Raw genomic sequence first — 25,573 nt, 5'->3', positions numbered from 1 at the left:
ATGTCGGATTCCAACACAAGCCACTTCATGAGCAATCCCTCCACTTTCGTCCTGCTCGGCATTCCTGGCCTCGAGGTCGTGCACGTCTGGATCTCCATCCCCTTCTGCAGCATGTATCTTATAGCCCTCTTTGGGAACGTCATCATCCTGCTCATTGTGAAGAGGGAGCCAAGCCTTCATGAGCCCATGTACTATTTCCTCTGCATGCTGGCCGTTGCCGACCTGGTCCTGTCCACCTCCATCGTGCCCAAAATGTTGTCGATCTTCTGGTTCAACTCCAGGGAGATCAGTTTCAGTGCCTGCCTCACCCAGATGTACTTCATTCACTGCGTCCAATCAATGGAATCTGGGATCTTTGTGGCCATGGCGTTGGATCGCTACGTGGCCATCTGCCATCCCCTGCGACATTCCTCCATCCTGACAAACTCCATGGTCATCAGGATTGCCCTGGCCGTGGTGCTGCGCAGTTGCATGCTTGTACTACCGCATCCATTCCTCGCTAGTCACTGGCCATATTGCAGAACTGACCTCATTCCCCACACTTATTGCGAGCACATGGCCGTGGTGAACCTGGCCTGTGCCAACATGCACATCAGTAGTTACTACGGCCTCTTTGTGGTCTTCTCTCTGCTTGGTGGGGATATATTTTTCATTTCCATATCCTACGTCCAGATCCTCAGGGCCGTCTTCAGACTCCCCACAAAAGATGCCCGGCTCAAGACTTTTGGGACCTGTGGCTCCCACCTCTGTGCCATCATGACCTTTTACATCCCCATGATTTTTTCTGCCCTCATGCACCGGTTTGGCCGCAACATAGGCCTGCATTTCCACATTCTTATGGCTAATGTAAATGTGTTAGTGCCCCCAATGCTAAACCCCATCATCTATGGGGTGAGGACCAAACATATACGGGACCGGCTGCTCCGGTTCTTTACTGAGACAGGAGCCAACATTTTCCCCGTGTCAGAAAAATAAATAAACAAGGAGGCGTTATCGATGGGTCATGGATCAGAAATATTCACGTGATTGTTCACAGTCAATTGTCATTGTTAAGGCCCAGTGCCTATCACTTAGGTCACATGGGTCATGGCTTGTTGGACGTTCCCTGACCTCCGGGATTCTGCTGTGTCCAGTGTTGCTGACCTCAGGGCCACCCTGGGAGACGATTCCAGGCCAGGTGGTCCAGGAGACAGTAGCACTGGCTGCTGCCAGAGCAGCCACGGCCCCTGGCCCCCGGCAGCAGTCCCCTGCCAGCTGGCCAGGTCACTGCACTGGGTAGCCCCCACAAAACAGGCCCCATTGGTCATACAGCCAGGTTCTCTGCCCCACCCCCAGCATCGGCCCTCAACCAGCCACAACAGCTGCAGACTGCAACCCACACAGGGGTCCCCAGCCAGGTGGCCATGTCAAATCCAGTCCCTAGTCTTGGCCAGCTAGTGCCACTCCTACGTGCCTCCCCCGCCTTGAGGTGGACCTTCCTATAGCTACCTCGCCCCACAAGTACTAATCACAGCTGTGTGTGGTACAAGTCAGGGACAGGTCTTGGGCTAGATTAACTAGATTATTTGTGAATCTCATTGAGGCACTGGATAACTGTGTGAGGCAGTGCCTGGGAAGAAATCCATGGATACACGGCCATCTGACCATGATTTACACAAATGGGACAATACAAGAGTGTGCTCACGTCCAGCGAGGGCGTACTCAGGCTCAAACCCTCACACACGTCTGTAAGAACATAAGAATGGCCAGACTGGATCAGAGCAGAAGTCCATCTAGCCCAACATCTTGTCTGCCCACAGTGGCCAATGCCAGATGCCCCAGAGGGAGTGAATAGAACAGAGAATCATCACATGATCACTCCCCTGTCATCCATTCCCAACCTCCCATAAACAGAGGTTCAGGACACCATTCCTACCCATCCTGGCTAAGAAATATCGATGGATCTAACCTCAATGAAGTTATTGAGGGTTTTTCAACCATGTTATAGTTCTAGTCTTCATGACGTCCTCTGGCAAGTTCCACAGATTGACTGTGCGTGGCATAAAGAAAAATGTCCTGGTTTTTGTTTTAAACCTGCCACCCATTATTTTAATATGGTGATCCCTCGTAATGTAATGGGAACAAGTAAATAACTTTTCCTTAGTCACTTTCTCCACACCAGTCATGATTTGATAGACCTCTGTCATGATGGTTCTGTAGGGAGCAGTGTTGACTGCTCACTGACCTGGAGGAGGAGGAACCTTCCTCTGAGCCCGGTTGGGCTGAGATGGAGCCTGCCTCTTTAAATCCACAGAGGCATGGGGGAAGGGCAGGAAATATAAAAGCTGAGCCCAGAAGCTCAGCAGGGGCCCAGCTGCTGGAGGGAGCAGAGACCTACCGTGAACTCTCACACCGGGGGGAACCGGAGGGTCCAGCCGAGGCCGATGACTGGCCCGGGGCCACCGGACCCAGGCATTCAGGAAGAAACCCTTTTTGCCCTACCCCCAAATGTGGGCTACGGAGACCCTGTGAACCTGCCGCAGCCTGGGAGCCAGGTACAGACTGAGGGGGAGTCCAGAAGTGGCCCAGGGGAAGCAGAGGATGGTCAGGTGGACCTGATAGCCCTATGATGTGTCTCAGTATGTTTCGGATTCCCTGCTGACCTCAGCGGCCACCAAGGCGGCCACTGCTTGGGCCCTGGGCTGGGATGCCATGGAGAAAGGAGGGCCCATGCCCTCCACCCCTGCCTCCTAACCCCACTTGTGCTGATAGTTTGCCTGCCCCAACCTGAACCAGGGACTGGGATGCTACTTACTGTGTCTGTGTCCAGACTCGGGGTTTTTTTCGAAAAAACTTCACCTGCGTCTGGACTGCAGCCGCGTTCTTTCGAAATTAAATCGAAAGAACGCGGCTTTTCTTTCGACGGCGGTAAACCTCATTGCACGAGGAAGAACGCCTTTTTTCGAAAGTGCCCTTTCGAAAAAAGGCGTTCTTGAATGCCAACAGGGCTTTTTAGAAAGAGAGCATCCAGACTCACTCGCTGCTTTCTTTCGAAAAAGCGGCTTGCTTTTTCGAAAGTACTGCTTGCAGTCTAGATGCTCTTTTTCGAAAGAGGCTCTTTTTCGAAAGAGGCTTGCAGTCTAGACATAGCCTGTGGGAACTGTTTGCTTGCCTGCCCTCCATGAACTAGGATCGGGGCTATATTACCATTTAGGCTAGTGTGGGTATTGAGGCCTGCTCCACCCTCAGGCCCAACTGTCTAATAACTATTACAGTTTCCCAAACTTTTTGAGCGTACGGACCTACACCCCAAGGGGAGTTGTGGGAAATGGCGGGCAATGGGGTAGCAGCGGGCCTTGGCCTCTGCTGCTTCCTCAGGTCCTGCATCCTCTGTCCCCTGCCCATCTATGGAGGATACAGCGGGGGGGCTCGTCTGACCAAATCCAGCTCCTTCTCAGGCACAGCGACCTGGGGGAGGATCAAAAAGAAAAGGAAAGAATCGGGACAACTGCAGGACTGGAGGAGAAGGCTAGCGCATAAACAGTAGCACAGTTGGAGACAGGAGGGGGGACGGTGCCTCCCGGGGTATCAATATCCCATCCTGAGGGTGGGAGGCAGCGTGCAAGTGTCCGGTCACCATTGACCAGCTCCGGGTGAGACTCGCCTCGCGGAAAGTCCCAGTCCCGCGGTGGGAGCCAATCCTTACTTTTCTTTTCCTTTCCTATGCTTTCCACAGACCCCCGACAGTACCGTCACGGATCACCAGGGGTGCGCAGACCACGGTTTGGGAACCTCTGATCTCCCACTTGGTCTCCTCTTTTCCACAGAGGGTTGGTAGAACTCTACAAACCCTTTCAGATTGTTCAGACCGTTTTGGGTGGGTAACTGCTCACGTCCTGTGGCCGGCCGCACACCGTGGGGGAGCATGAGAGAGAGCAGGGTGGGCGACCCAGTGCGCCACTCCAGAGAGAAAGGGGCCACAGGGACAGCACATGCCTGAGCGGCCCAGCCCCCAACAGCGAGTGGGGCAACAGAACAGGATGGGACACAGACGCTCTCCAGGCACCCGACTGAAAGTGTGAATGTGTCCACCTTCTCCGGACACACACACACATTCCACACACAACCTCTCCAGCCAATGGCCTGAAGCCTTAAAGTTCAGGCCATGCACATCGGCCTACACGCCCTGCTGAATCCTGAGGTATCTCTCTGGCCTCCCCTCCATAGGCCCATTGGAGCCTCTTGTCACTGGCTGGTCTGTGAGCCACGGACATTTAGGAGACACCAATTGTATCTAGGCTGGGTACATTCCCTTTATACTCGCCAGCATCGACACAGAGCTGGTAGACAGCGCAATACTGTCACTTAGTGCCTGTTTTCCATAATCTTCTGCCATCGGGATACGTCCTGGTCCCACATGTCATCACATCCTGTCTCCAGTGCCTAAAATAGCTTGGCTGAAATTGTGCAGGCCTTAACCCCCCCCCGTTCTTGAGTTTCAGCTTCCGTGACTCATGTCTCCAACATAGTTTAGACGGACTGTCTTGTACTTTTATAATCCTACAATTTTACTCTAATGGCCACACAGTGAACGTTTATGCTATAGCATAATCATAGTTCCACACAGTAAATGAACAATGAATGAAAACAAATTCCTATGGGACTAGGATGATTTGCAAGATCACACTATCGTTCATGGCCATGACAGAGAGGATGGAAAGTCATCTACTGTCTGCTCAGAGGGGCTTATCTGAGTTCACACCCTGCATCTTCCCTGTTGGTGGTATAATCCAGCGAAAGATCCTCCACCAGCCATGGTAACCGTGCACCCCATGAGGGAGCAGGCCTTCCGGGTGGCTCATGCACCAATTCACAAAGTCTGAGAAGCACTAGCTGTCATCTATCTGCACCGTATGTCTCATTACCAGCTTACCTAGCTTGTCCAAGGTGATGCTGGCTAAGGTAGAACAGTGTTGAACCCAGAACGACCATGTACTCTCTGCCCATCTTTGTGGCTACCGCTTGTGAATCAGCTGTTCTAGAATCGGCATGAGGACATATTTGAATAAGAAAAACAAACCAGTAACCTACGTGTTCTATCGGTTGTTTTTTGTGACGTTTGGGTAGCTCATGTCCATTCTCTTACCACACCCTTCCATTTGTTTGAGTTGCCGGCAAGAAACAGCTGGGAGGCTGTAGGGCCGACGGCGTGTAATACACTAACACACAGGTACAGCTCTCCAGAGGGTGACACAGCTAAACCTAGAGACATGGCCCAGGCAAACATCTCTGGGATGCTGTACATGGGGGTGAACAGGGCTGGAACAGAACCCGTGTGTGCAACACTTCTCAAGGAACAACACTTGTGAAAGAAAGGGAACCGAGTTTTCCAGCAGGGATGTCAGAAGTCTGGGTTCCTTCACGTGCCAATAGTCCTCTGTGTGACTTTGGCTAAGTCATGTTTCTCTTGGCCTCAGTTAGACTAGCTGTACAATGGAGATATAGCCATAGCGACTTTCCTGCAGTGAGATGACAGTTTCTGCTGATCTCTGACCCCTTGGTGACAGCTCCATTGCCCTGTACAAAGGGTTCCTCTCTTCCCTTAGACATCTGCCTCCAGATCTGTGAGTCAAACATCCACTGAACCATCCTGGGCCCTTACAGGTTATCAGACATTACACAGATCTGGGCATTATCCCTAGTTTTCTTCCTAAACCATTACAATTGCTGATTAAACACAAATCCTCAGAGTAGCCAATTCCTCCCTGTCAGAGCCCAGAGCCCAGGAGTTCTTCTCGCCCCTGGGGAAGGGCCCTTAATTGCTGTTTACTCCAGTTGCAGGATAAATAGCCCAGAAGACCAGACAGGCAGGTCTCCTACCTCGTTACATCCAGATGCTACTTCTCTCTTACAAGTTGAGTGAACCCCACTGGGACGGCCCAGAGCTGTCTTATAACTGGTGCACATCCCTGTGCCCGCTCTTGGTGTGGGAGGCTGCTGCAGACTCTGGGCTGAGAGAGGTGTGGGACACGGCTGCCTGAGGGGGGTTCCCAGGGAAGACACTTCTGTCTCCAAATTCGCAGGTACCGTCTCTTCCTGAGAAGCTCCCCTGCTCCAGAAACCCATACAGTGAGGGTGTGATGGAATAGAGTGTCAATCCGGGGTCCTTTCCGTTCTGCACAGCCATGAAAAGACCCAGAGATCTCGCCAGGGAGGGTGATTTTGCTCCACGCCAACAAATGAATAGTCCACGTTTTCCATAACACTGAGAACTTTTCCCTGAGATTTCACCTACAGCTGCTAAGATTCAGTTCAGTCCCAGTGCCTCTTGTCCTGAGCTCTGAGTGCGTCTACACAGCACCGTTATTTCGAGATAACAATGCGAGCATCTACACAGCCATTCCGTTATTTTGAAATAATTTTGAAATAACGGACGGCTTGTTCCGAAATCTGTGAACCTCATTCTACGAATTAGATTGCTTATTCTGAAATAGCTATTTTGAAATATGGCCTGTGTAGACGCTCCACTGCTGCTATTTTGCAACAGTTCCATACCAGGGCTATTCTAAGCTATTCCTCCTGGGGCTCTAAATCGAGATAGCACGTTTACATTAGGGAAGCCTGCCTCGAATTCGTTTTGAGGCTTCCCTGCAGTGTAGATGTGCTATTTCAAAATAAGTTATTTCGGAATAACGATTCCCACATAGCTTATTTTGAAATAACTGTGCAGTGTTGATGTACCCTCTGAGGCCAGAGAGGGCTACTTTTCTCCTTCTGCTTTACGGCAGCTTTTCAAATATCTGTACACTGCCTCCATGTCCCTCCCGCCAATCTCCTCTTTTCCCAACATCACTTCCCCAGTTCCTTCAGCCTCTGATCCTATGCTCTGTGTTCCCTCCCTTGGGTCTTCTTCGGCTTTGGGCTCGGGGTCATTTCCAGATGCTCCATCATCTGGAAATGATGATAAAGCAGTGACCCAAACCGGACACAGCACTCCAGCAAAGGCCTGACCAGCACCGCGTAGGGGGTACCGGCACCCTCTGTGACTTGGTGTTTGCGTCTGGGAATGCACCAGCAATGGCATTTTCAAATGTGCTGTCGCATTAGCGCAGGAAGTTTCAAACCGAGGGTCCAAGGGTTGGAAGATTCCTGGAGGAGTGGGAGGGTGAGCTGTACAGCTCCATCAGAGCTGTCCTTACCATGAGGCGAACTTAGGTGGCCGCCTCAGGTGCCAGACTGTGGGGAGGTGCCACAAGGACCCAGAGTATAGAAAATTGTGTCTGCTGCTCGTGCATATGTATTCTCTCTGCTCTAGATGCACAGAGATGGTGGAGTACCATGAGAGGAGCGGAACAGGAAGAAGGCAGAATTGAGACATTTCAAACTTTTGGCCCAAGCGAGGAGGTTTGGGGGCGTCATTTGAGCTCTCCGCCTCAGGTGCCAAAATGTTGTGGGCCGTCCCTGAACTCGATCCAAATCCCGTTTTGCCCTAGCATTTCTAATGGTACTAAATGTATAAATGTGTTGTAAACATAGAATCATAGAATACTAAGACTGGAAGGGACTTTGAGAGGTCATTGAGTCCAGACCCCTGCCCTCATGGCAGGACCCAGTACTGTCTAGACCATCCCTGATAGACATTTATCTAACCTACTCTTCAATATCTCCAGAGATGGGGATTCCACCACCTCCCTGGGCAATTTATTCCAGGGTTTGACCACCCTGACAGTTAGGAACTTTTTCCTAATGTCCAACCTAAACCTCCCTTGCTGCAGTTTAAGCCCATTGCTTCTTGTTCTATCCTCAGAGGCCAAGATGAACAAGTTTTCTCCTTCCTCCTTGTGACACCCTTTTAGATACCTAGAAACCACTATCATGTCCCCCCTCAATCTTCTCTTTTCTAAACTAAACAAGCCCAATTCTTTCAGTCTTCCTTCATAGCTCATGTTCTCTAGGCCTTTCATCATTCTTGTTGTTCTTCTCTGGACCCTCTCCAATTTCTCTACATCGTTCTTGAAATGCAGTGCCAAGAACTGGACACAATACTCCAACTGAGCCCTAACCAGCACAGAGTAGAGCGGAAGAATGTCTTCTCGTGTCTTGCTCACAACACACCTGTGGATGCATAAGGAGGATCACACCCAGGTACTTGCTGTGAGAAAGGGATCCCCAGTACAAAAGCTGGAGACACCGTGATGAAATCAGGTTTATTTAACATGACTCGTCTTCCATAAGACATGACGTTGACTGGCTTTATCACTATTCCTAGACTTTTTTAACAAATCCCATGCCGGCTTTTAATTTTTTTCTACCTTTCTTAATATTTTTTATTACATTATCCCTTAATTTTTAATAGTTTCTGTTTAACAGAGAGCTGCCCTACATTTCTTTTTGTCCTTATTTTTCTGTAGCACTTCCTGATTGTTCACTTCTGGTTCGGACTGAGATGCGTGGTTCCTCCGTACGTGAATAACACGTGTGTTCGGAATGTTAAGGTTCTATTGCAGGGATAAGCAATGATTTTTGGCGGTGGGCCACTGCAAGATTTTGGTACATAATCAAGGGCCACCTTTCTGTGGAGGGTTGTGGGGTCCAGGTTGGCGGTTGGGTGCAGAAGGGCGCTGTGCCACTGTACCACGTTTCTGGGCTATGGTCTCCAGTGTTTTAACTGGGGCTTTTAAGTTGTCTCAGGAATTCCTCCTAAAGATAATGTGCCTTGGCTTTGGGGAATGAGTGTTTCGAAGCACTAGGGCCTGGTCTATACTGGTCCAGGCAGGTTGGCTTAAAGGACACAACTCGACACAACTCAGAATGAGATGTCATGGACACCAGCAGGGGCTGCCCTCAGCATTCAATTGTTGGGTCTACACGAGGACCCGGTAAATCGAATGCCAGAAAATCGACCTCCAGAGGGTCAATCTTCTCGCTAGCGAGGACATGCCCTGAGTGTCGAATATCGACCACTAGTTGGGACCTGTTCTCACATTGTCCACTGGTGTGGAATCAGTTTAATTCTTTGTTTGTGTCTCCTCTCGCATCTGCGGCCTCCTTTGTCTCATCTTGAAACCAAACAGGCCCAGAACTTACACTCTGTTTGCACATGGCAGCCTCCCCTTGTCACGTTACTGAATTTGAGGGAAGCAGCCAGATCACTGCTGCACCCATAGATGGGGGTGTTGGCCCCAGAAAAGGTATAAAAGGGGGCCATATGGGGTGTTGATTAGAAGCTTACTGTCTGCTAATCCTATGTACGCTAGTCATGTGATTGTATAATGTCTGTGTGTGTAGTTAGGAGTCTGTAATCTGAGTAGATACTGAATATTTCTGTGCATTTGGTTGAACTATGGGCAAAGCAGCTCAGCCTATGGACACGCTAATGAGCAAAGCTCTGGAACAGAAGCCCTCTATAGGCCAAGGACACACCTCAAGAGTGGTGACTCATCCCTAGGGGCTACCAGCAGGGAACACGGGGATAGGCCATGGGCCAGGTGACCTGCTGTAGCCAAGAAGAGACCAGGAAGGAGGGATAAATAGGCCATGTGGTCGACTCCATCTTGGTCTTCAGCTCAGCACTTTATCCCAGAGGCAGCAGTGCAGGGATCGAAGAGCCAGAAAGACCTGTGGACCCATCCTGATCCTAGGATGCGCAACAAGGACTTCTAAGCCAGCAGCTTGGAGATTCGATGCATGTAACGTACTATTCTTTAACAACCTTACTCTCCTGCTTTTCTTTATTGTAACAATAAACCTTTAGATGTTAGATGCTAAAGGATTGGCCTAGCGTGATTTGTGGGTAAGGTCCAAAGGGAAAATTGCCCAGGGATCTGTGCCTGGTTTCTTGGAACTGGACAGAACTTGTTCGGGGTAAGTGGGATTGGGTGCTAGGACCCCCCACCTGTGTATGAGGCCCGGGGCCATCTGGGGCACGGATATTGCTGGGGTGTCGGAGGGGTTTTGCTCGTGAGGCTTCAGGGCAGCTGAAGCTCTCTGTGGGACTAGTTTGTGGCCTGTTTGGAGAGGTCACCAGTCTGGGGACTGTAAAGAGCCCCGAAGTTGAGCAATTTGCCCTGAGCGGACACCCTCAGCTGTGCCCAAACACGGCCCGGTCCGTCACACCCCTATCTTCAGAGCCTGTCCCAGAAACCCCCTTTCTATCTGCTCTACCCTTTAGAGCAGGGGTGTCCAAACTTTTTTCAAAGAGGGCCAGATTTGATGAAGTGAACATGCGTGAGGGCCGACCATTTTGCCTGACATTCTTTGAACCATTAAAATTAAATGCAAATTAACTATTTTATGCAAAGTTTATTGCAAACGGCATACTTTTCATTTCGTCACATGGATGACAAATCTAAACAGGTGTTAAATCACTCTGCCTTTCATATCTGAAGGCCAGATGAAAAAAAAAATCCAGGAAGCTGAAATATGTGTCAGGAACATTGTAAAGTACATTACATATTATTGGTAACAAAGGTTGTCTGTCAACTTTTAAGTTCAAAAAATATGAACAGGAACATAACACCAAGTATACAGGTTGTGTCCAAATATATTTATAACTGATTTAGACCAACTGACATTAACTGAGATTTTACAATGTATTCATCTCAATACATATGGATTCGTTGGGGGCCATAAAAGATAGATATTGCCAAATTACCTGTGGGGCCGTATTAAACCGGAACATGGGCCGCAATTGGCCCGAGGGCCGGACTTTGGACATGCCTGCTTTAGAGAGACCGGGTGACCAAAAGTAAGTGCATGTCCAGACTATGTTATTGCCGGCCCCATAGCACAGGCATCCGGATTACACCTTTGTTAGAGCCACTAATGCGAACGAGCAGATCTTTCCATTGAAGTGCTATTGATGCTGCCTGGATCTTTTCCCTGAGGTGACTTTTGCTTTTGGATTGTCTCCCCCCATCACCTTCCCCTCCGCTGATCCACGCACAGCACGTCTTGGAAAAAAATTTCCTTTTTTTCCCTCTCTCAGATTTTCAGCGATTGAGTGTCATGAGTGAGGAGCAACCGATCTACTTCACCTATAAGAACAGCCTCCAACATGTGGTCTCTCAAATTAACATTGTGTCTCCATCCAGGCTTCTGTACTACAACCCTAGGCGCATACAGGAAGTCAGAGGAGCCGACTCTACATGTAGGAGACACCGTTTTGCCTCAGAGTTGGACACCTGCCCTACTCCATGTCTGATTCCAACAGAACCTACTTCATGAGCAACCCCTCCTCCTTCTTCCTGCTGGGCATTCCTGGCCTGGAGGCTGCGCATGTCTGGATCTCCATCCCCTACTGCACCATGTACGTCATAGCAATCTTGGGAAACGTCACCATCCTTCTCATTGTGAAGAAGGAGCTGAGCCTGCATGAGCCCATGTACTATTTCCTCTGCATGCTGGCTGTTGCCGACCTGGTCCTGTCTACAGCCATCCTGCCCAAAATGTTGAGCATCTTCTGGTCCAACTCCAGGAAGATCAATTTCATTGCCTGCCTCACCCAGATGTACTTCATTCACTGCTTCCAATCAATAGAATCTGGGATCTTTGTGGCCATGGCTTTGGATCGCTACGTGGCCATCTGCCATCCCTTGAGACATTCCTCCATCCTGACAAACTCCGTGGTCACCAGGATTGGCCTGGCTGTGGTGCTGCGCAGCTGCATGCTCATACTACCGTATCCTTTCCTTGCAAGTCGGTGGCCATATTGCAGAACTGACCTCATCCCCCACACGTACTGCGAGCACATGGCTGTAGTGAAGCTGGCCTGTTCTAACACGCACATCAGTAGTTACTATGGCCTCTTCGTGCTCTTCTCAGTGCTTGGTGGGGATATATTTTTCATTGCTATGTCCTACATCCAGATCCTCAGGGCCATCTTCAGCCTCCCCACAAAGGACGCCCGGCTCAAGACTTTTGGGACTTGCGGCTCCCACCTTTGCGCCATCATGGCCTTTTACATCCCCATGATTTTCTCTGCCCTCATGCACCGGTTTGGCCTCAATATCGCCCTGCATTTCCACATTCTTATGGCCAATGTGCATGTGTTAGTGCCCCCCGTGCTAAACCCCATCATCTACGGGGTGAGGACCAAACAAATACGGGGCCGGATGCTCCAGCTCTTTACTCAGACAGGAGACCATGTTCTCCCTATGGCTGTGGCTCTCAGATGGAGCTCACGGGGAAGTGGCTGATGACGTGGTACAGGGCCTGATTCCCTGCATTGTGCACTGGGACGGTAGAGACAGTCAGCACTTCCCTGGCCTTACTGAGCTGTCTCAGTGTAACAAACTGGGGAACCGATCCGCGTGCAGCCCCTTCTCTGCAAACAAAAGGTGAAATAAAAACAAATAAACAAGGAGGAGTTATCGATGGCTCATGGATCAGAGACATCCTGGTGATTTGTCACAGTCAATTGTTATCATTTGGGTTCTGTGCCTGTCTCTTAGGTCACACAGCTTTTTGGACTTTTCCTCACCTCCGGGACTTCTGCAGTGTCCAGGGTCGCCAATCTCAGGGCTGCCCCAGGAGCTGGATTCTGGACGAGGTGGTCGAGGAGACGGGGACACTGGCTGCTGCGCTCTGGTGGCCTCCAGCAGCAGTCCCCCGGCAGCCAGAGCAGCCAAGGCCTCTGGTCCCCAAGGCTGCAGTTGGTGCCCCCCACAAAACAGATCCCACTGCTCATACAGCCACGTTCTCTGCCCCCAACCGGCCACAACAGCTGCAGTCTGTAGCCCACTCAAGAGGTCCCCAGCCACATGGCTGTGGTAAACCCAGTCCTGGCAGCCTGCCAGCTAGTGCCACTCATTGGTGCCCCCTCCCCTGAGGTGGGCCTTCCAATAGCTACCTCACCCCACAAGTACTAATCACAGCTGTTTGTAGCACAAGTCAGGGACAGGGCCTCTGATTTGTCCAGGACTTACAAGACATACCTGCAACTAGATTGTTTGTGAGGCACCTGTCATGATTATGAGGGTTAGCCAGCAGCCTGGGGATTAAGGGGTTAACTACACCTAGCCAGGTGGAGTGACCAATAGGAATGTAGGTGGGACTTTTCAAACTGGGACAAAGGAATTTGGGTTTTTTTCCTTTCTCCCTTTTGTCTCTCTGGGTGAGTTCTCTGCAGCTACAGAGAGGGACAAGCATGTCTCTCTCTCTCCAAGACACCATTCTTCATCTTTTGTAAGTAGGGTAAAGTTTAGGTAGTTTCGTTAGGTTTTATTGTTTTAAGGATTGGGTATGGGATCTGAGATCTGGCACTGTTTAAAAGATGTTTTGGCTTTTCTTTGTAACTAAGTTCTAGGCCCATGGAGTTTCTCCATGAGTATATTTTGTTACCTTTCCATCTAGTCATTATGTTTGCAACAGAAATATTGTTGTAATAATAAAAGTTCTTTCTTTTCTTTTTATTAACCTGGCAGTGGTTACTGGTGTGCCTTGATTTTTATTTTAGGGGTAAGATTTCCCAAATGATCTTTCCCCTGATTTCTTTATCAACATTTGGGTGGTGGCAGTGGAAGTTTTATTCCCAAGATCTAGGTTTTCAAGATTTTGGGGGGAGTTTGATACCAAAGCCTGGTAGATAAGGCTTTGGGGTACACTTGCTGGCCCCCACATCTGCATTTATCATGCCAGAGTGGGGAAGGAGCCATGACAGCACCGAGTAACCATAGACTGGGCAAGGCGGTGCCCAGGAACAAATCCATGGCCACAAGGCCATCTGACCGTGACTGGCACAAACGGGACAATACAAGAGTGTGTTCACTTACAGCTAGGGTGTATTCAAGCTCATGCACCTACACACGTCTGTAAGAAGATAAGAGCAGCCAGACTGGCTCAGGCCAAAGTCCATTTAACTCAGTGTCCTGTCTGCCCACAGTGGTCTATGCTAGGTGCCCCCGAAGGATGAACAGAACAGGGAATGATCAAGCGATCTCTTTCCTGCCATCCATTCCCAAGTAATTGTAGGAGAAAAACCAAATAACTCCAATTGTGTCTAAGGGGGGACTGTGCAGGAAATCAAAACTCTCTAAAAGAAAACTGCTGTAAGGGTTAAAAGTTTTCTAGGCCTCTCTCCCTGTAACAGAGAGAAATCATCTTAACTCTAATCAAGACCCTTACAATGCCTCCTATCTCAACTTCATGGAGACTCCTAGTCTGTCACAATTTGTCACGTAAACTCTTATCTTTGTCACTGTTTGCCTTGTAGGCTCCTCACTCAGGTTCTCATGTGCCTTTGTACTGTAAAACTGACTCCTGGCACTTCTGGGGTGAACAGAAACGTCTCAGAGTACTTCTGCCGAGACTTTGATATGTTAAAGAAAACAATCAACAACTAAACTGTCTGAACATACTGTATAAAGGATCCCTGAAACTGTCTCTCAGGGCTGCTGCTGCTCTCACTCTGGTAGCTGGCAGCCTGCATGCATAATAAAGTTTTCCTTCTAGATTTCTCTCCTGCCTCACTGCTTTGACCTCCAGCCTCGGACCCTTCTGGGGACTCTGTACCCCAGGGGAGCGAGATTTCCCCAACACTATCAAAAACAGAGGTGAGGGACACCATTCCTATCCATCCTGGCTAATAAATATCGATGGACCTAACCTCTATACATTTATCTAGTTCATTTTTGAACCCTGGTAAAATCCTAGACTTCACGACATCCTTGGGCAAGGAGTTCCACAGGTTGACTATGCAGTGCATGAAGAAAACCATCCTTTTGTTTGTTTAAAACCTGCCACCCATTGATTTAATTTGGTGACCCCTAGTTGCAATGTTATGGGGACAAGTAAATAACTTTTCCTTAGTCACTTTCTCCACACCAGTCATGATTTTATAGACCTCTGTCATAATGGTTCCCAACCTTTTTGAGCATATGGACCTTTTCAATCTGTTAAAATGCCACAGACCTACACCTCAAGGGGAGCGGTAGGAAGTGATGGCCAACTTTTCCCTTGCCCTGCACTGCTTCCTCAGCTCCCTTCCCCTTCGTTCCCCTCCCATCCATGGAGGATATGGCAATGGGGCTCTTGTGGCCAAAGTCAGCTCCTCCCCCACATTCTGCTCATGGTCAGGGACGGAGCCCTGGGAGAGAATAAAAAAGAAAAGGAAAAGGAAAGTAAGGATCTGATCCTCTGCGGGACTGGGGGAGAGGCCTGGAGCATAAGCGGCAGTGCAGCTGGTGATGGGAGGAGGGATGGTGTCTCCTGGGGTATCAGTAGCCCATCCTGAGGGCTGGAGGCAACATCCGTGTGTCCTGTCGCCAATGGCCAGCCCTGGGTGAGACTCACCTGGCGGAAAATCCCAGTCCCACAGATCTTTACTTTCTTTTCTTTTCCTACCCTTTCTGCAGACCCCCTACAGTAAAGTCACGGATCACCAGGGCCCTGCAGATCGTGGGTTGGAAACCTCTGGTCTCTCATATCCCCCCTGGTCTCCTCTTTTCCACAACGGGTTGGTAAAACTCCACAAACAATCTCAGATTCTTCAGGCTGTTTTGACTAGGTAACTGCTCACGTCCAGTGGCCGGCTACACACCTGCGGGGGAGCATGAGAGAGAGCAGGGTGGGGCACCCCTGTGCGCCACTCCGCAGAGCAAGTGGGGTGTGGTGCTTGCTCTCAGGGACTTACATTTCTGACAGATACTGTCGTATCGCAGCCCAGTCAGGGCAAGGGGGGGGATCAGTGTTGAGGTGGCACAATATGACACTCGCTGAGTGTGGAGGGTTGAGACATGGGAGGGGCGGGGGACTGGGGAGGGGATTGAAGTGTGTAGGGGTGTAGGGCTCTGGGCAAGGAGTTGGGGCATGTGTGTGTGTGTGTAGGGGGAAGCTCCCAGTTGGAGGGCTCAGGGCTGGCCTGGAGCAGTCCCGATAGCTGGTTACGTGGTTGCCCCCATCCACACTGTCCTTTCCAAGGGAGATGTTTCTTTATGGGGGCTCCCCCAGCATGCAGGGAAATGGGTGGTGCTGGCGCATAGTCCCCCCCCCCCAGCTTGCTGCTTCCTTCCCCTCTCCCCAGGGCTATACCCACAGTCCCCACAGGGACAGCATGTGCCTGAGCGTCCCAGGCCCCAGCCAGCCTGCAGCGAGCGGGACACCAGGACAGGATAGGACACAGATGCCCCCCAGAAGCCTGGCTTAGAGCACGAATGCATCCACCTACTCTGGGGACACACGCACGTCCCACCCACAAGCTGCCCAGCCAATGGCCTGAAGCCTTAGAGTTCAGCCCATGCACATGGGCCTACGCTCCCTACTGAGTCCTGTGGCATCTCCCTGGCATCCTCCCCACAAGCCCATTGGAGCCTCTTGTCACTGGCTGGTCTGTGAGCCAGGGACACTTAGGAGAAGCCAATTATATCTGGGCTAGGTACGTTCCCTTTATTCTCTCTAGCATTGACGAGAGCCGGTAGGCCACGCTCCACATGTCCAAGGCACATGGGCCTGTCTGGGTTTTTTAAGATCTAATATTAATTATTCGGGGTAATTTTGCGCAATATTATCACTTAGTGCGTCTTTTCATATAACCTTAGGTCATCGGGACATGTTCTGGTCCCACATGTCATCACGTCCTGTCTCCAATGCCTAAAATAGCTAGGCTGAAATTGTGCAGGCCTTAACTCCCACTTCTTGAGTTTTAGCTTCCCTGCCTCATGTCTCCACAGAGTTCATCGCTTAGATGACCTGTCATATACTTAATCCTACTAATGAACTCAAATTGCCATACAACGAACATTTATGCTATAACATAACCATAACTCCACGCTGTAAATGCTTAATGAACTAAAATAAATTCCTTCAGAATGAAGATGGTTCACAAGTTATCACGGTTGTTTGTGACCATGACAGAGAGGATGGCACCCCGCTCAGAGTGGTTCTTCCCTGCTCACAGTGGTTCACATACTGGCTTACACGTCTCAGCTTATCTTCTCTGTTAGTGGTATAATCCTGCAGAAGATCCTCCGCCAGCCATGGTAACCATGCACCCCACGAGGGAGCAGGCCACCAACTCACAGTATCTCAGGGGCTCTAGCTGTCACCCATCCGCACCTGTATGTCAGCTGTGCTGGAACCAGCATGAGGACACACTTGAATAAGAAACCCCTGTAACTTATATATTCCACCAGTTGTTTTTCGAGATGTTTGGGTTGCTCATGTCCATTCTCTTGCCACCCTCCTTTCATCTGTTGGGGTTGCCAGCAAGAAACAACTGGGAGGCCATAGGGCCGGCAGTGTGGGGGTGAAGAGATGTAGAATAGAACTGGCGTGTGCAACACTTGTCAAAGAACACTTGTGAAAGAAAGGGAACCGAGTTTTCCAGCAGGGGTGTCAGGACTCCTGGGTTCTGCCACCTACAAATCATGCTCCATGTGACCTAGGCCAAGTCATGTTTCCCTGGGCCTCAGTTACACTATCTGTAAAATGGAGATATGTCCATAGTGTCTTTCCTGCACAGCGTGATGACAATTACTGCTGATCTCTGACCACTTGGTGACATCTCCATGTGCCTGCACAAAAGGTTCATCTCTCCCCTTGACATCTGCCTCCAGATCTGTGAGTCTAACATTCACCTATCTATCCTGGGCACTTGCAGGTTATCAGACACTGCGCAGAATTAGGCATTATTCCTAGTTATCTTCTTAATCCATTACAATAGTTAAATACACACAAATACACAGAGCAGACAATTCCTCCCTGACTCAGCCCAGAGCCCAAGAGTTCTCCTCGTCCTTTGGGGTTGTTCGTTAATCACTGTTTACCCCGAAAATGGATAAATAGTCCAGAATCGTAGACAGCCTGGTCTCCCGCCTGGTTACATTCAAATGCTGCCTCTCCCCTAGAGGCTGAGGGAACCCCACTGGGACAGCCCAGAGCTGTGCTATAAACACTGCACAGCCGTGTACTGGCTCTCGGCGCGGGAGGCTGCTGCAGACGCCGGGCTGAGAGAGGTGCAGGACACGGCTGCCTGAGGGGGATTCCAGGGAAGACACGTCCCTCTCTGCACTCACAGGTACCAGCTCTGGCTGAGGGGCTCCCCTGCTCTACACACCCAGTGCAACATGGGCATTGGAGGATAGAGTCAGTCCGGGGTCCTTTCTGCTCTGCACGGCCATTAAACATCCCAGAGCCCTTGCCACGGGGGTGAGTTTGCTTCACTCTCACAAAGGAAAAGGCCACTTCTCCCACACAACTAAGAACTTTTCCCTCAGATTTCGCCTATAGCTGCTGAGGTGAGCGGTTCAGCCCCAGTGGCTCTTGTCCTGCTCTCTGAGGCCAGGGAGGGCCACTTTTCTCCATCTGTTTTATGGCAGCTTTTCAGATCTCTGTGTACCGCCGTCATTCCCCTCCCCCCAATCCCGTCTTTTCCCAACGGCACATCCCCAGTTCCTTCAGCCTCTGCTCCTATGCTCTGTGCTCCCTCCCTTGGATCTTCTTTGGCTTTGGGGTTGGGACCATTTCCAGATTCTCTATCATCAGCTCATAAAGCGGTGCTCCAAACCAGACACAGCATTGCAGCAGAGGTCTGACCAGCACTGCGTAGGGGGACACCCGCATCCTCTGTGACTTGTGTGTTTGCCTCTGGGAATGCACCCGCCATGGCATTTTGATTTATTGCATTAGCAAAAGCAGACAAAGCCCCCGACCTAACCCCATGTAGACAACCTGAGGTCTACGGCAAAATTCTTCATAGAATCATAGAATCATAGAGCTGAAAGAGACCTCAGAAGGTCATCAGGTCCAGCCCCCTGCGCTAGGCAGGACCAATCCCAACTAAATCAACCCAGCCAGGGCTCTGTCAAGATGAGACGTAAACACCTCTAGGGATGGAAACTCCACTACTTCCCTAGGTAACCCATTCCAGTGCTTCACCACCCTCCTAGTGAAATAGTTTTTCCTAATGTCCAACCTGGACCTCTCCCACCGCAACTTGAGCCCATTGCTCCTTGTTCTGCCATCGGTCACTACTGAGAACAGACTTTCTCCATCCTCCTTCCCTTTGATATAGTGCAGCGGATTGCCTAGGCTGACAGGAGAACCGTGGTCGGTTTAAGTATTGTCTGCGCCGAAGTGCGGTGATACTTTACGTTCAGAAAAGCCCAGAAGCAGATCTTTCCCAAAAGCCTCCTGTCTGGATCTGTAGTCATGGGGAATGGGAGAATCTGCCACTTCCCTTTGCTGCTTGTTGCAATGATGAGCCCGCCCACCCTCCCTGCTAAACATTGGGCTCTCGTTTCCAATGGGGATGTGTCTGGCTTCAGCTTCCTTGTCCTGCCTGTCTCCACTAGATGACTTAGCTCATTATTACACGAGATGATACAGCCTGTTTCCCCTGGCTTCCTCCTCATGAACGTCTCTGCTTGGTCTTTTTTTTTTAGCAGAGAATTAGAAGATGCTCTTTAAATGTCTTTCTCTGTCAGTCTCTATCCTCAGCCTTGAGTCATTTTATGGCTTGAATCATTTTCTGCACCTTCTTCAATTTTTCAACGTCCTTTTTGCATTGTGGACCCTGGAACTAGCCATAGTCAGTTTCACCAGTTCCATGTGCAGAGGTAAATTCCTTCCCTTGCTCCAACTCACCCCTCCCCTGTTTGGGCAGTTGGCTACAGCATCACGCCGGGAGCTCACAATAAGTGGTTTTCCATGGTGACTCCTAGCTTCTGTGCAAGGTCCCTGAGTTCTAGAATCCGGGGCCTGAGTCTGCAGGTCAGGCCTGTGTTCCCTGTTCTGAGAGGATCACTTGGATCTCTGCCAGCCTTTGCATCAGCCGCGAGTTTTATCTGCAGTGATTTTCCATTGCCTTCCAGATCACGCATGAACATACTGAACAGCGTCAGCCCTAGAACTGATCCCCGTAGAATCCCACCGGAAGCAGCCCCGTTCCCTGACAGTTCCCCATGAACAATGGCTTTCAAGGTGAGCCACATGGACAGTTTCTTGTTCATTTTACAAGGGCTCTAACATTGTAGACATTTTTTTATCTATTTTATCTGTCGACCTTCCCCTGCTAAATGAGACAGCTCAGAAATTTTAGTCTGTTGTACTTGCCTACTCCCATTGATAAACCAATATGCTTTCTCATGAAAGTAGGAAGTCTCAAAATAGGGATTGGAACACCTCGTAGGGTCTGTAGGAGGGAGCATAAGCTGTCAAATGTATCCAGCCTGACATGGAACCACTCCGTTCCCTCCTTTGGTGTCTACGTGGCTGAACATACCTTCTGCTTTTCCCCTTCCGTTGACACTAGTTCTATTCATTGCCATTTATGTTAAGCTTATGAATATGTATGTAATCTGTGGATGAGTGTAGAAGCATGGATGAGAAACCCTCAGAGTGCGTCTAGATTGGCAAGATTTTGTGCAAAAGCGCTTGCTTTTGCACAAAAACTTGCCAGCTGTCTACACTGGCCACTTGAATTTGCGCAACAGGACTGACGTTCTATTGTACAAAATCAGTGCTTCTTGAGCAAATACTTTCATGCTCCCGCTCGGGAAAAAGCCCTCTTGCACAAGAATACTTGCGCAAGAGGGCCAGTGTAGACAGGGAAGAACTGTTTTGTGCAAAAAAGCCCCGATGGCAAAAATGGCGATCGGGGCTTTCTTGCACAAAATCACGTCTAGACTGACCATGGATGCTTTTGTGCAAAAGCACTTTTTGTGCAAAAGCATCTGTGCCAATCTAGACGCGCTTTTGCGGAAATACTTTTAACGGAAAAACTTTTCCATTAAAATTATTTCCGCAAAATCATGCCAGTCTAGACGCAGCCTCAGGTGTGTCTAGACTGGCAAGATTTGTTCTTGCGCAAATACACTGATGCTCCCGCTCGGGAAAAAGCCCTCTTGCACAAGAATACTTGCGCAAGAGGGCCAGTGTAGACAGGGAAGAACTGTTTTGCGCAAAAAAGCCCCGATGGCAAAAATGGCGATCGGGGCTTTCTTGCACAAAATCACATCTAGACTGTCCATGGACGTTTTTGCGCAAAAGCACTTTTTGCACAAAGGCACCCTTGCCAAACTAGATGCTCTTTTGCGGAAATACTTTTAATGGAAAAACATTTCTGTTAAAAGCATTTTCGCAAAATCATGCCAGTCTAGACGCAGCCTCAGTGGAAAGGCAGTTTAGGATCTGCAAAGTGTAAATCAACTGACGAGCAGCCAGGAAAATCCCTCTCTCTCTCTTGGACAAGATGTAGCAACACAGCAGAAACCTGGGACCGGCCCAGAGAAAGTAAAGCCTCCTGCAGACCCAAAGGTTTCTCCCAGGGAACCTCATGGCCGTATCTCTGGGAAGCTGGTGCCTGACCAGCACTCCAGCCATCTGTGAAATCAAAAGTAATCTATACCGCACTTGTAGCCTGCCGCCAGCATGAATGTGATGTATTTGTGTGAATATCGCCTTACCCTTAAGAATCTGTGCCAATAAACAACCCCAAATGCAGTCCTGCTCCGGTTCACCCTTTGTCTGGGTTTGTTCCTCAGCAGGTCTGAGGAAGAATAACAGCAACCTCCATCCCAAATCCAGCGTTTCTAATGGTGTTAAATATACAAATGTGTTGTAATTTATAAAGAGGATCACACCCAGATACTTGCTGTGAGAAAGGGATCCCCAGTACAAAAGTTTGAGAACCACTGATGAAATCAGTCTTATTTGTTATGGTTTGTTTCCCATAAGTCATGGTGTTGACTGGCTTGAACTCTATTCCTAGACTTTTGTAACTAATCCCACGCCAGTTCTGTTTTTTAAATGTCTAACTTTGACAATGTTTTAGTTAGATTTTCCCTTTATTTTGAGCAGTTTCCATTTAACAGAGAACTGCCCTATATTTCTCTTTGCCTTTATTTTTCTGTAGTGCTTCCTGATTGAGCACTGGTTCCGATTGACATGTTGGGTTCTTCCGTCAGTTTTTAACTCAGATATTGGGAACGCTAAGGGTACGTTTAGACTACATGCTTCTTTCGAAAAAGCTTATTTTGAAAGAGAGTGTCTAGACCATGGGTTCCCAAAATGGGGGGCGTGCCCCCTTGAGGGGGTGTGAAGAAATTCCAAGGGGAGGGGCGTGAGGCAACCCAGCCCCCCCATCAATCACTCCCCAAGTTTTGCAGCTATTTTTGTTTTTCGGCCCTGGTCAGTTTCTTTTTTTTTTCTCAACAATTTCTGCTGCTATTTTTGGACTGGGGGCGAGGAACACTAGGGTTTCTCAAAAATCAAAAAGGTGGCATGATGCTAAAAAGTTTGGGAACTGCTGGTCTAGACAGGCACAGCTTTTTTCGAAATTAGGCTCTCTAATTCGAACTACCGGTACACCTCGTTCCACGAGAGAGAGCATAATTCAAACTACCTACTCCATGCCGCGTGTAGCTGCGGGCACAGAGTCCGCACTAAGGGGGAATTAAAAATGGCGGCGCCCAGCAAGATGCAAATGAAGCCCGGGATATTTAAATTCCGGGCTTCATTTGCAACTTCAAATGCCTACATTAGCCACCCTAGTTCGAACTAGGGTGGCAGTGTAGACATACCCTAAGGTGCCTCAGGTCTACTCATTGTTCTCTAGCCTGGTGTACAATTGCACGAAGAACCACCGACGGAGAACTGGTGTCCACACTCTTGTTTCCTGCTGGTGCCTGATAAGATTTTCTACCTCATGACATGTAGGAGTTATTCATGCATGAAGCACTGTTATATATGGAATGGGAATTAATAGGGTTCTTTGTTCATTATTCATTTCTCTATATAATGAACCTGTCATGGTTTACTGTGTGAAGAGCAACCAGTCTACTTCACCAACAAGAACAGCCTCCAGTAATGAACATAGTGTCTCAAATTAACATTGTCTATCTATCCAGGTTTTTGCATCACAAGCATCACCATAAAGCCTGGGAAGTCAGGAGAACATAGGGTACATGTAGGAGACACCGTTCCACCACATAGTTGGACACCTTCCCTACTCCATGTCAGATTCCAACACAACCCACTTCACCAGCCCCTTCACCTTCATCCTGCTGGGCATCCCTGGTTTGCAGGCAGTCCATGGCTGGATCTCCATCCCCTTCTGCACCATGTACGTCATAGCCATCTTGGGGAACTTCACCATCCTGTTCATTGTGAAGATGGAGCAGAGTCTCCATGGACCCATGTACTATTTCCTCTGCATGCTGGCCATTACTGACCTGGTCCTGACTACGTCCATCCTGCCCAAAATGCTGAGCATCTTCTGGTTCAATTCCAGGGAGATCAGTTTCAGTGCCTGCCTCACCCAGCTGTACTTCATGCACTGCTTCTCAGTGATGGAGTCTGGGATCTTCGTGGCCATGGCGTTTGATCGCTACGTGGCCATCTGCCACCCCCTGAGACATTCTACCATTCTGACAAACCCCCTGGTCACTAGGATCGGCCTGGCCATGGTGCTGCGCAGTTGCACACTCATACTACCACATCCTTTCCTCGCAAGTCGGTGGCCGTACTGCAGAACTAACCTCATCCCCCACACGTACTGCGAGCACATGGCCGTGGTGAACCTGGCCTGCACTGACATCCATGTGAGCAGTTACTACGGCCTCTTTGTGGTCTTCTTTGTATTTGGCCTGGATATGATTTTTATTGCTATGTCCTACATCCAGATCCTCAGGGCCATCTTCAGCCTTCCCACAAAGGATGCTCGGCTCAAGGCTTTTGGGACTTGCGGCTCCCACCTTTGCGCCATCATGGCTTTTTACATCCCCATGATTTTCTCTTCCCTCATGCACCGGTTTGGCCACAATATCGCCCTGCATTTCCACATTCTTATAGCCAATGTGCATGTGTTAGTGCCCCCCGTGCTAAACCCCGTCATCTATGGGGTGAGGACCAAATATATACGGGGCCGGCTGCTCCGGCTCTTTACTCAGAAAGGAGCCAGCGTTTTCCCCGTGGCTGTGGCTGTGGCTGTCAGATAGAGCTCATGGAGAAGTGGTGGGTGACATGATACAGGGCCTGCTTCTTTGCATCACACACTGGGACGTCAGAGCGACAATCAATGCTTCCCTGGCCTTACTGCGCTGTCCCAGTGTAACAAACTGGTGAACCTATCTGTGTGCAGCTCCTTAACTCCATAATAAAGGTTTAATTAGGCAGTGGGGGATGGTATGTTTGTGTGAGCATGTGTAGAGGGGGAATCTCAGTGCGGTGTTGAGGCAGTCCCAGTTGCGGGGCTCAGAGCTGGCCTGGAACAGTCCCGATAGCTGGTTACGTGGTTGTCCCAGTCCCTCCTGCTCCTGTTCTTGCCAAAGGAGCTGTGCCTTTGTAAGGGCCACCTCAGCACGAAGGCACATGGCCGGTGGTGCATCATTGACCCCCTGGCCTGCTGCTCCCTTCCACTCCCCCTGGGGCTCCAGCAACGTGCCCCCCAATGACAGCACGTGCCTGAGAGGCCAAGCCCTCAGCCTTGTACGGTGAGAGGAGCAGCAGGACAGGACGGGACACAGATGCCCCTCCAGGAGCCCAGCTTAGAGTGCGCATATGTCCGTGTACTCAGGACACACCCACAAGTCCCACCCACAAGCTGCCCAGCCAATAGCCTGAAGCCTTAGAGTTCAGCCCATACACATCGGCCTATGTGCCCTGCTGAGTCATAAGGCATCTCCCCAGCCTCCTCTCCATAGGCCCGTTGTCGCTGAAGGTTCTTAATGGGCATCAAGCAGGGTAGGCTGAGCTGATGCCAAACTCTCTAGAGGAGTCACTCAGAAGCGTATCATGTGTTTTGTAATAAAAATAGTCATACTTACTGGTAGACCAGGTACAGAGGTGCTACAAATACAGAAGTTGCCATCTATCTATGACAGGGTTGTAAGAAGGGTGAGGCAAGTGAGGCACTTGCCTCAGGCTCAAACTGAGAGGGTGCAGTCCCCCAGCTGTGCACAAAGTATGGGGTTCCAGGAAGTGCACAAGCTGCATTTCCCCTCCCCAAAAAGCCAGCATGCTCCTGAATTGGCAGGTCTGTGGTGGCCAGCGACTTCCTTCCCCTGCTGCCTTCCTGTGTGGGTAGGGGGGAGGGGACCAGCAGTCCCAGACCACGCCAACTCCAACTGCTCAGGAAGTGTGCGCTGCTGCGGGGAGTGAGGAGCATGGCGTGCACTTCTTGAGCAGTTGGATCTCACGTGGTCCCAGGACTCCTACTCCTCCACATCCCTGTGCATGTGCAGGAAGGCAGCAGGGGAAGGAAGTCACCTGCGTGCCACACACCCAGCTGCTCAGGCAGCGTGCGGCTATTTGGGGAAGGGGGAAGCAGTACACGAGCTTCCTGAACCCCACACCTGGTGCTCAGCTGCAAGATCCCCAAGTACTGGCCACAGCTGTTCCTGTCCCCTCCCCCGGTCAAACAACACCACCAGCAACCTGTCCCCACCAGCATCCTGTTCCCTGTCCCCACCAGCATCCTGCCACAGCACCCACCAGCACAATGCCCCAGCACACTGCCACCTGCCCCAGCACTCACCAGCACCCTGTCCCCCGACCCATCACCCTGTCTCCTGCCCCCACCAGCACCCTGCCCCAGCATCCTGCCACCTGCCCCAACATCCACCAGCATCCTACCCCCAGCACCAGCAACCTGTCCCTT

At 50.1% G+C, this 25,573-nt stretch overlaps 3 protein-coding genes across 3 annotated transcripts; all 3 read left to right on the top strand.

Moving 5' to 3' along the window:
- Window positions 1-975, top strand: LOC102456933 (olfactory receptor 52E4-like). The gene has a single exon (XM_006116198.4). It carries the CDS (start codon window positions 1-3, stop codon window positions 973-975), a length of 975 nt encoding a protein of 324 aa, XP_006116260.3.
- A 10,151-nt stretch (window positions 976-11,126) lies between these two features.
- LOC102456691 (olfactory receptor 52R1-like) lies at window positions 11,127-12,176 on the top strand. The gene has a single exon (XM_006116197.3). The coding sequence runs from the start codon at window positions 11,175-11,177 to the stop codon at window positions 12,174-12,176; it is 1,002 nt and encodes a 333-aa protein (XP_006116259.3). The 5' UTR covers window positions 11,127-11,174.
- A 10,704-nt stretch (window positions 12,177-22,880) lies between these two features.
- On the top strand, window positions 22,881-23,912 carry LOC102456443 (olfactory receptor 52E4-like). The gene has a single exon (XM_089773411.1). The coding sequence runs from the start codon at window positions 22,929-22,931 to the stop codon at window positions 23,910-23,912; it is 984 nt and encodes a 327-aa protein (XP_089629537.1). The 5' UTR covers window positions 22,881-22,928.
- The last annotated feature ends 1,661 nt before the right edge of the window (window positions 23,913-25,573 follow it).

Source organism: Pelodiscus sinensis, chromosome 1, assembly GCF_052426305.1.
Source record: "Pelodiscus sinensis isolate ZL-2025 chromosome 1, ASM5242630v1, whole genome shotgun sequence".
NCBI lineage: Eukaryota > Metazoa > Chordata > Testudines > Trionychidae > Pelodiscus > Pelodiscus sinensis.
This window is presented reverse-complemented; position numbering and strand designations above follow the sequence as displayed.